General features: G+C 42.3%; 1 protein-coding gene across 1 annotated transcript in view; it reads left to right on the top strand.

Annotated features, from left to right (window-relative positions):
• Positions 1-11,716, top strand: part of pard3bb (par-3 family cell polarity regulator beta b) — a 168,759-nt gene that overhangs the window by 68,874 nt on the left and 88,169 nt on the right. The window contains exons 11-13 of the mRNA XM_031858729.1: positions 4,174-4,336; positions 9,323-9,428; positions 9,604-9,734. Coding sequence (XP_031714589.1) covers positions 4,174-4,336; positions 9,323-9,428; positions 9,604-9,734 — 400 coding nt within the window. The remainder of the gene's footprint in view (positions 1-4,173; positions 4,337-9,322; positions 9,429-9,603; positions 9,735-11,716) is intronic.

Genomic DNA, 11,716 nt, shown 5'->3' with positions numbered 1-11,716 from the left:
GGCTCTGAAGGTACACACACACACACACACACACACACACACACACACACGCACACTAACTTACATACGAGGAGCAGTGTTGGGTAACTTTTAAAAGTAACTTCTTACATTTCAACATTATTGCCATTAAAAAAAGTACCTTGTTACGTTACAACGTTACCTGCTGAGAAAAGTAACTTGTGTACTTTTGCGTTCCTAAAAAAGAAAACCTCTTTGCAATTCCTTGGGCATGTTGTTTATATTGATCAGAAGGCACATGGCATTTTTTATCGATCAGCTCATCAATTAGTTATAATTGTTGCAGCTCTGTTGTGAAAAAACGGGTAACAAACAAAGCACACACTGCCATCAGTGGGATGAAACAGACAGCTTTCCTAAATTCACTCAATCCACTTAAAACTAATCTGAGCAAACAAGCATTTTATTTATTTTAAATTGTTGAGCTCCAGTTTGCTTTTGTAGACTCAGTAAAATTCATAAAATCTCTTCTGGTTTTATACGTCAATGATCGCTATAATCACAAGTGGCTCTACTCGTCTATAGACACAAAGCACAATGGTGCTGAACATATAGAGCATGCGCGGTCGGAGCAGTTTGAATGGACACTTCAATGTCTCTCTTTATTGTCGGAATCTAGGTTAGGACACCCGCTGTGAGAATGAGCGCACATGCTCGCCTCTCTCACTTCACCAAGACCAAAACAAACATGCGTGCTTCTTTTATCTCCATTCTGTATCTCCTATCCCCTCTTTTGGTTTTCTTTGCAGTCTCCTGCCTCTGACTTCTAGCCCTTCCTTTCATTCTTCACATACGTGACACTAGTCTCCCTTCTCTTACTAGCAGCAGCGAAAGAGCATTTACACTTCAGCTATTCAGATGTTCTGTTTCTTTGTGTGTGTGTGTGTGTGTGTGTGTGTGTGTGTGTGTGTGTGTGTGTGTGTGTGTGTGTGCGATACAGAGTGTTCTTCACTCAGCTGTGTCTCCTTCTTTCTAAGCTTTTCAGCTGATGCCTTTTACACGGCTCTGTAGAATGTTTGTACAAACCTTTGCTCAAACAAAGCACGGCTGTTGGCTAAAGTGTGAATCCCTTTGCATGGCCGACTGGTGGTGGGGAAAAATAGCTGCATCCTCTAATCACCCTGCATGATATGCTCACACTCGATCACAAACAGTGTTTAGGTGTATGGGTACACTCTCAGCCCATAAGAACCCACAGAGAATATAGAACAGACTAAATGGACCACGTGGAACACACAAGTGTCTGTGCCACCTGTGCCACCATGGTTTCTTAAAGATGAAGGTGCTGACCAGAACTATTAAGGGTTCTTCGGGTTGTCCTCAAAGGGGAACCCTTTTTAACTCCTGGTAGAGAATTCTGAAAGGTTCCACTTGGAACCATCTCAGAGGGTTCGCCCTACAATCCAACATAAATGGTTATACTTAGAATCATCTTGGAAAGGTTCCAACCAGAACCCCCTATGAGAGGTTCTGCAGAGAACCCTTCTCAGGTGTAGTGGTTTCACCCAGAACCTCTCTGGAGGTTCAAACCACAACCATTCCACCTTCCAAGGGTGCTAATAGGAACCCACCTAGGAAGTTCTGCCAAGAACCTTTTTATATTCCAAGGGTTTCATCTAGAACCCACCCAGAAAGTTCTGTCAAGAACCTTTTTATATCCCCAGGGTTCCATCTAGAACCCACCCAGTAAGTTCTGTCAAGAACCTTTTTATATTCCAAGGGTTTCATCTAGAACCCACCCAGGTAGTTCTGTCAAGAACCCTTTTATATTCCAAGGGTTTCATCTAGAACCCACCCAGGTAGTTCTGTCAATAACCTTTTTATATCCCCAGGGTTTCATCTAGAACCCACCCAGGAAGTTCTGTCAAGAACCCTTTTATATTCCAAGGGTTTCATCTAGAACCCACCCAGGTAGTTCTGTCAAGAACCTTTTTATATCCCCAGGGTTTCATCTAGAACCCCCGAGGACCAGGCTAATGTGGTGGTGCAGTACAACCCACAACAATCATGGGTCACAGTTTTTGTGGGCCGGGTTATGCATGTTCCCCTTAACACCTATACTTACCTAACTTCTTCTTCCATAAAGGGTTCTTTGGGTGAAAAGTGTTATTCATGGGACCCTTAAGAACCCTTGAAAACCCCTTTCTTCAAAAAGAGATTCATCAGAGGCAGATGGTTGTGGTTAGAACCTCAGCCCTTAAGAAGAAGCCGTTAAGAACCCTCATTTCTAAGAATGTAATTACTGTAACTGCCTTTCATTGACGTTAATGATTTGGGCAAAAAAAAGTAGCAATGCCTTGCAGTATACAGCGATGGAGTTCAATAGCACGCGAGCTACAGCCTCTTTAAAAGCTCAGCATGATTACCGTCATGAGGGCAGGATTTATTGTGAGCTTTTTGTATTGAACTGAATTAGTTTCAGGTAATTATGCCGAATAATAACGAGCGCATTTGTGCATTTAGTGGTGTGCTTGGGCTTGCAGGGCATCCCCTGTCAATAGCTTGATGGTGAAAGCTGTTAGCAACATCAAAGAGTTGCATCCATGTTTCCCTCTTTTTTTCTTAGGAGTGGAAAAGAAAGGATAACAAGAGAGGAAGATAAAGGCAGATAGATAAGAGACTGTACCTTAAAAGCCTTTTGGGGCTTCAGTATTGATGCTTTTAACATTTCAGAAGTGGACCACTCTACGTTTTCTTTTCCCCCTCTGATCTTTTTCTTCTTCTTCTTTTTCTCCTCTTGTGTCCTTTGCTCTTTCGCTCACTCAGTTCTTCTCACTGTATTCATCCTCAGCCAGCTCGCTCTAATCTCTCACTTTAGGCAGCTGCTCTTTTCATTCAGTAACTATCCAAACACCCTCTTTATCTGTGATAAGTACGGCTCTACACAGGTTCCATGCTCCTTAGCACCAGCGGTTTGGTTGTCACAATACCTGGATTTCTAACTTTGTTACACGTAAAGGCTTTTCCTGTCTATTTTACATAACTGTGGATCCTTTCCCAGTGATTTATATCACATTAAAGGCTAGATTTACTATACTGTATATTTAACTATTCAGTTTGTTCCTTTGATTGATGAGATTTATCAATTATTTAGATTTTAAGAGGTTAACATCGTTATAACACATGTAATGTATGCGAGGCGTCCAGCTGAAGCTTTATTTAAAGTCCCGTCCGGAGTAAAAACAACAGTAAAAACGGCTTCAGGGTAATGTATTGCAGAAATGTTTGACTGTATCTTAAAACAATGTTTGTTTTTTTGAGAGTAATCTGATTGCACTATGTCACGGGCTAATGGGGTGTGTGCTGCGAGACAGCCAGGGGAGGGGAAGGGGGGGGGGGGGGGCCCACAGGACCTCTGACTCTTTGAAGAGTGATGCGTCCCGGGCTGGAATTGGGGAGAAGCCGGGGCGGAAGGCAGGAGCTCGTGCTCGGTGGGGGGTCAAGAGGAAGATGACAAGAGGGGATTTATTACCCACACAGCACCGTTGTGTCTTCTTTGTTGTTTGAGTGGAGGGCTGAGTCTATACGCAGACAGGCGGATACAAAGAGGAGCACTGAGAGCCACACAGAAGCTACATACATATGGATACATGGTAATGGCTTCGTACAGTTTGCTACACACAGAAGACAAATAAATGCAAATTAAATTCGGAAAAGATAATACATGCACAAAGAGACCCATCAACACATTATTACAGGGCCCTCGGAGTGGCTCGGTGTCAGCGTGACTGTCGTTGCCACACACACAGTAAGCAGTGCTAAAGACAGTTACACAACCCGATGGGCCGTGGGAAATGGGTTCCCCTCCTTCACCTTGATCCTCCACTGTCTTTTAAATGTCTCCCTGGTTCTCCTCTTTAATCTACCTCCTCGACATCTAATTGTGTTTGAATAGACGGCTACAGAGCCCTCGCTCACTCCTCGGACTCAGCGCTCCGTTTAAATCCACAGACATGAAAACACAAAAGGTTCAAAGATGAATTAAAGGGAACCGTAATTTCCCCAAATTATCAACTGTTTCATCAGCATGTTTTTATGTTTGAATGACATCAACTTAGGTTTTTAGTAAAATAATTGCGGCTGCTTTTAGAAATGGGGTCGTCGGTAGCCGTCCCTGACCATTGTGTGTCTGTATGAGATGCGTTTTGATTGTAGTTAGTGATTGTGTCCTCCCTGTTTCAGGATCAACACGGGGCGTCACCCAATCGCTCATTTGACAGCTCCTCTGGTCTGTCGGGCCCGGTGGGTCCAGTGAACGGCCTGACGAACGGTCCCAGTCACTCTCCCATGGTGAACAACACTCTCTATGCATCTAATGGTGAGTTCTTTCTCATCGGGCAGACGTGACGTTTACATACAGCATGGATTAAGTGTCGATGGTTTTCTTGCCCTGTCCTCTCTCTCTCTGTCTCTCCTGGTCTGTGTATATCAGGTCACCTCAAACACAGTATGTGTTGTAGGAGAGGGCTGTTCATGCCGAGTCATCAAAGTACTTGCGGTGAAGACGATTTTCTTAAAGAAAAGAAAACAGCAAAACTCATGCATTGAGAAGTTCATCATTTAGATTGAAAAAAGGCTTCTCTACGAAAGCACGTTTAAATTCTTCAAACTAAGGTATTTAGAAACTGGTATCAGTACCAAACCTCAGGTGTTGTATTGGACTTCTACCTCCACTTTCAGGGCTGTTTCTACTTGAGGCGGTGGTAGAGATGGCCTGACTTTACTGGGAGAACCCTGCATGCTTTCACAAAAATGCTCACCACTAATTACTTGTTTCTGATACATTTTCACCCTCAATGAACATGCACACACACACACACACACACACACACACACACGTGTATGTTACAGTGTAGAAAAGCTACACAGGCACAATTCCCCCCTATAAAACCGTTCCCTACATTTTCCCGGACTGGAAGTTGAATCCAGCTGATTGTGACCCTGTTCCTTATCTGATTGAACCTGAACATGATTCACTTTTCTATTATTGTGTTTTTCTGTTGTTGTTGTTGTTGTTTTGCCATTGAAGCAGCATCAAAGGTGGGCATATCATTTGCAATAAGTTCAGAAAAGCACTGAATAAGTTTCATAATCATGAAAAACAAACAATGTCTGCGAGATAAGACAAAGTAAAAACAAACAAACAAAACAGATACGATCGCCATCTACACGGCATCCTTAATTAGAGACTATTTTCCATTTAATTTCCCTCCCTGCTTCTGTTTCCCTCTCATCTTTCTCAAGGTTGTTCTGTTTGTTAGTTATTGCTCGGTTTGGCCTGTTATGAAGAGTTATTTCTGTTCCTGCTTCATATAGCTCTGTCTCGCTAACTCAATCTGTTCCCACTCCTATATCATCTGTGTGTGTGTGTGTGTTAGCTGGCTCTATACATGCTTGTGTTATCCTCCCTGTTTGTATCTTCCTGTATGTGTTCCGGTTTGCTTAAAAAGTGTGTATCTTTGCATATTTGTTTCCGAATTATATCTCAGCCTGTTTAGAAATGAGTTGATGGCTGCTGTGTGTGTGTGTGTGTGTGTGTGTGTGTGTGTGTGTGTGTGTGTGGGTGTTGGTTCAGGGATTGTTGGCCAGTACCAACAGTGTTGTTTTTGTGTGTGTACTCTGAATCTGGTAAACAGCTCTGACCTTGAATACACTTTGCTGTTCAAATTCACCTCGACCACGGTTTGATTTACATACACACGTGTGTGTGTGTGTGTGTGTGTGTGTGTGTGTGTCATACAGTAAGCTCTGTGAGTTGTTGCGGTGCAGATGTTATCGGTTTGAGCACTTGCCAGTATTTTATTCTCCTAATGAACTATTTCACACAGTGAATCCATTTTATTTGGCACCGGAGTCCAAATGAAAACAAAGAAATGATTTCCTTGCAGAAGAATAAATTGAGGTTAATGATTTCCTACAATATGTATTTATGCAGATGTGTTATATTTGCATTTATAGATCAGCCTCTTTATCTCTCATCCATTGCTGCATCTCATTCCGTCTGCTGCCGTGATTCTTCCTCTCGCTCACTTTTCCCTTTTCTCAGCACTTTGTCTATCTCCCCCCCCCCCCCTCTGTCTCTGGAGAGTTAATCTACTTGATGGGATGAACTAAAAGAAAATACAGTTTTAGTCTAGCTTCAAATATTATTCCATCTTCCCCAATTTTATCAATGAAGCACATTGATTTTGTCCTTATTTAATAAGAGTGTATGTATTTTTAATAAAGGAGCACTTTTTACAGTTTGGAAGACATTTATTAGCAGTCAGGAAAAGTGAAATTGAGGATAGCATCAGTTTGCATTATGGGACATGTAGGATCTAGTGTTTTTGGGAGCTTGAGCCATTGAAGGGAACAAAACTCAGGATATCCATTTCACCAACGCCACATGAGTAACATCGTGAAACAAGTGGTGAGGCTCAGGCAACACAACTACTTAGTTAGAAACAAACATAGTTTGTGTTAAAATAATAATTTAACAATGTAATATAACTACCGTAACTACTGTAAGTAGCGTAAATAAATAACAGTCGCATTCAGCAGACTTTCATACGTACGGTTACATATCAAGCGTAACAATGTTACTTAACTAGTTCAAAGTCAGCATTTATTTTAGGTTTCACACAGGATATGAGCAGAGGTCTCCTGAGTGAAAGTCTTATGTTCATCGCACTGCCCTTAATTGACCTTTTCTGTACTGTGATATCTGAGCCTCTATGTCAATTTAGACCATTCCTTTTTGAATCTGTCTCTGTTACAAATCCTCTAATTTGATGGAAGTTCAATATTAAATGTCAAGAGACCTCCTTTAACCAACTAAAGGATGTACAGCAGTGATGCGATATTCACATGGTTTCATTTGCTGGAAATCCTGAGACCGTTAAGCTACAGTGTCTTGAGTCCAATACATATTGCAATTTAATAATCAATCAATCAAAAATGGATATCGGTTTCAGTGTAGAAGGGAGGATTAAGAGTCACAGGCAGTTCATTATTCTGTCTTGGATTGTTGATGTAAGATTACTGTTTAGCAAATTGACTCTGAGCAGAAAGTTAGATTATCTTTAATAATACAGGCCTTTGTTTTTAAGATTTAATTAGGTAAAAGGAATTGTCCTAGGCCCTAGGACTCATGTGTGTTGACACACTGGTGTCCCCGCAGAGAGGAAGGAGATGGTATGGAGGAGATAGGGAGTAAGAGAGAGAGAGAGAGAGACACGTTGTAGACTAATACAGATGGAAGGAAGACAAAGTTGAGGATTCATATATCTGCTATTGGAGCAAACTGCTGTTGATCTACTATCCACACAACAAATGCCTTTTTCACTTCAAAGAGTGGGAGTCAGTGAGAACAGATTTGTGTGTGAGTGAGAGCGAGGTGAAAGACGAATGTGTTTTTGACAGTTCCGCTGATTAAGGTGCCTGCAGTGAGGAGGGAGGAAGTTTAGAAGAAGAAGAAAAAAGAAAAGGCTGGAAACTGAGTGGGAGATAAAATGATTTATGGGAGATCTGAGAGGAGAGATAAATGACAGCCCAAATATCAGATTGCAAGAATGGGACCAGAAGAAAAATAAAGCAGGTGATTAGTGTAGAGAGAGTGGGAGAGAGAGGGAGAGATGAGAGGAAGCGATATCTTCAGACGCGGCTGTTTTCCTCTCCAGCTCCGGCGTCTTCACTTTCAGTCGCACGTGCGGATGCAGGCACATACAGAGGACACACTGCTCGTGCAATAAAGCGAGCATGTGTTGTGTGGCAGCTATGCACTCTAGAAGTGATGACTGCATGCAAATTGTGCTTGGGTTGGATTGTGTGTCTGCGTATCAGGTTGTCATAGACTCGTTTATCAAGCAGGCACAGCCGTATCACTGAGCTACATCTGCAGCCATACTGCTGCACGTCGCTGTGTGCCTTTTCATCCTCTTTCCGCTCCCTTTGTTTTCACCCTCAGCCGACTGCTTATCTCTCCGTCCATCTCACTCTATCTTTCTCTAGTTTTTATTCTCAAGACCTTTTGTCAGTGAAGCTCTCGAAATAGTTGAGGTTTAACCCCCTTTTTGAAACACGTCCTCACTCGAAGCACTGCTGCCGCTTTCCTTCACCCATGTGCTCAGTCTCAGTCTCCAGCAGACACTTTTGTTTGTAAGAGTGCCGGCCAACTGTTTTTGGATTGGCCAGAACGGCTCTATCCTAGCTCATGCCGAGCCTATTTAATCTGAACTGTAGTGTACTGACACTGTTTCCAGGTTACATAACTCTAGTGTTACTTTCTCTATAAAATAACACTAGAAAGACAGCAAATTATTACCTTTTGCTCACATTTCTACCGTTATCTATGCTAAATGAGATACTCGGGATGTGATAAGAGTCGCTACGTTAGTACGAAGTTGATGCCAAAAGTCTGAAAATGTGATTGTGATTGTTTATCTCACAGTACCGCAGTAAACAAAAAGACGCAGTTAATCCATCCCACAGATGCTACATTGTGAACAACACATCTGTGTTTTTTTTCTTTTTCTTTTAAGATTATTGTTCGGGCATTTAATGCCTCTATTTGATAGCGACAGTGCAGAGAGACGGGGAATGAGAGACGGGAAATGCAGCCAACGGTTGAATGATGTGAACTGTAGATTTGCTGTTCAGAGGATCATGCGCCCATATACGGCGTGCGCTCTACCCACTCTGCACAGTTCCACTTGGCCATAGATAGGAGCTCACAGCTGAGGGTAGCGGTAGCATTGAGTTACATTACGATGCGTTCAGGCTCTATTCTTTATAAACGAGTATTGGGCGACGGTAAATTATAATATTGTCATGAAGTGTTCGAATGTAATTTTGTAAAATAAAAAAACTAAATCTGTCCACAGCAAGATACATTTTTTTGTTTATTACCATTGTATCAAATTGGGTATCGAGAATTGTGGAATTTTTTGGGGAATGATAACTTCTACTAAATCTCTGGTGACGTGACATCCCGATGCGTGAAAACAAACTGAGTGTGTGAAGACAGAGACGTTCTCCTGGCCTGGAAGAAGAAGAGTCACGTACTAAATACGCTCATTGTGTATTCTATTGTATTGTGGGGATTTGCTGGGTGTTGAAAAACACGCTTAGCATATGAATGGACGGTGTAGAAATGGGTTTTGCTGTCGGACAAAATATCGGTATTTACTGTCACCAAAATGAATTCAAGCAAATCACGGCTGCTGTGGTCCAGAAAGGACGAGCACGGTGATTAAAAACGTTCCTGATTTGCTTCGTCACGTCACCACGTCTCAATGCAGACTTGTGTTGGTTTGCTTTTCAGCGACCAATGGGAGTTATTCTTACATGGACGAGGAAGAGGAGGGGGAGCTGTACGGACACGAAACAGAGTTCAGCGGCTCGGCCCAACACTCCTATCTACAGGAAAGGTGTGTGCGCTTGTGTTTGTTTTCTATTGTAAGTCACCATACAGACTGTTTTACATATGAGTGATACGCAAATATGAATTATTAACCAGAACAAATGATACAAGTGGAAGAAGTAGCAGCTTTGAGTCGTAGCAATGAAAATGGAACGAATAACCGTCCACTCGATTTGTTTCAGAGATAACCGTCGCACCTCCAGCCCGGCCCAGCCCCAGTGTCCTACCCAGAACCAGAGCCAGCGGCAGTTCCAGCACGTGAAAGCCTCGAAGAGCATGGACCTGGGTACGACTCAGAACCAGCAGCACACTGGTGGGGAGACCTTTTCTGTTCATCTGCTCTGCATGGTGGCTGCATGCATCTTATCCTCACAGAAACTTAAATATATCCCCGCCGATGCATGGCTGCTGCACCGACGGCATGCTCCCCCCAAAGCCACATGCAGACGTGTAAAACCACACACATACAGCGCACACAGCTGCACATGCAGGTGGGGAACCATTCGTGCCTGCTGCATGATTTCTGAAAGTGGAGAGGCAGTTGATTTCCTCTGTGACTACCGCAGCTGCAGTGGCCGGAGGACACTGATTTTACTGTAGGGACGTCAAACTGTGACACTTCTTACATCGACAGTTACAGAACTTCTCCCTCTCTTACTGTGTCCAGTCTAAATGTCAATGAGAATGCGTTGCCATTTGTGAAGGATTCTAATTCAGCTTAATTTTGGTCTTTTATTTATGCAAAAAAAAGACAAAGAATCCTCTTCTTTTTTTTTTTTTTTACCGTTGCATTCCGCTTTCCACAAACCGCTTTGTCACCTGTTGCTCTCTGATTACTGATATTCTGACGTGAGGGCTCAGTGACATTTCAGTGATTGTTAAAAACGTCAACATTAGAAATATGTTTAGTATATGAGCAGTTGTGTCTGCGCTAATGCATACATCTGTTTAATATGACAGCGGATGGCGCAGCACAACAAAAGCATATTGTTTCAAATGTCAGTTCTCCTCCTCAAGCTGGTTCCACCCCCAGACGAATGTGTGAGTGTGTGTGTTTGTATGTGTGTGTGTTTGTATGTATGCGTTTGTGTGTGTGTTTGTGAGGGAGAACATTCGACAGAAGAGATGGAGACTAGCTGAATAGCACAGACGTCCATGAATATAAGAGTGACGGTCTGTGCTGTATGTCTGTACATCATCCCTTTTCTGTTTTAAACACTTGAACTTTAGTAAATGTGTGACCAACTAATTAGGATTTAATTTGTGATTATTCGAATGAAGTGATGTGTTTTCATTGCCAAACCATCAAGCAGCAGTAATAACAGCTTAGTAACAAGTGTCTCTCTCGCTTTCTTTTGTTTTTTTATTGACAGCAGAGCAACAAGATTCATCTGTGGTTAACGTGATGTTTTACATCCAGAAATAGTTTTGAGGGGAGGACCTGACTTCTCTGGGGACAAATGGTATCCCTTTGGACCAGCCTGAAATCCTCTTAGATCCCCCTCGGCTGTGCTTCTTTGTTCCCAGCCTGTCAGCTCAAAGTTCAGGGGAACAGATTGCTAACACATCACAAACGAGACAAGAGTGCTGGAAGCTAGGAAAGTGGTCACAAATTTACACTTGTGACCACTACAAAAAAGTACCCACAGCTCATTTAGATTTTACTTTCATTATGAAGGTTCCATCAAAAAACTTAATGACATCAGCCTTCGATTAATAACAGGTGGGCCTTTTCTCAACGGCCACAAGCGGGGCTAAGGGCCGCTACACCACCAAGCCGCCGATTATGAGAACTACATTTTGAGAAAATATGAGAATCAGTGCTGTTTGGGCATCAGTCCAATGTGTGTGTTGGCTGTTGTGTTTGTGTTTTTGTCAAAAAGAGAAAGAACGCATTGTCAGCATTTAATTTGTGGGCCAGTTACTTAATTTCATTTTTTATTTAATTTGTCCTGATTTCATTTCCAGCCCAATTAAACATTTAAGAATAGATTGGTTCCAAATGATGAACTCCCTCTCTGGCTCTTCCCGCTGTATCCATCTTTGTCTCTTTTTCTTTCTTTCTCTCTGCCTTCACCTCTATCGGTGTTTGTCCCTCTCTGTGTCTCTAGGTTTCATTTCACGGGTGTTATTCATGTTTTTTTACAGCAAATGTGAACAGAACAACGTCAGCTCAGTTCGGGAAAAAGCTATGAATGTTTCATTTGATTTAATAAGAATACATTTCGTGCTAGTAATTACATTAGTTCAAACTTCATTTTTTAAAAAAGTGACAGCCCCAGTGTGTGTGTGTAG

This window comes from Anarrhichthys ocellatus, unplaced genomic scaffold (assembly GCF_004355925.1).
Source record: "Anarrhichthys ocellatus isolate YVR2014 unplaced genomic scaffold, GSC_Weel_1.0 scaffold20, whole genome shotgun sequence".
In the NCBI taxonomy this organism is placed as follows: Eukaryota; Metazoa; Chordata; class Actinopteri; order Perciformes; family Anarhichadidae; genus Anarrhichthys; species Anarrhichthys ocellatus.
The sequence above is the reverse complement of the archived record's forward strand: the minus strand, read 5'-3'. Positions and strand labels throughout refer to the sequence as shown.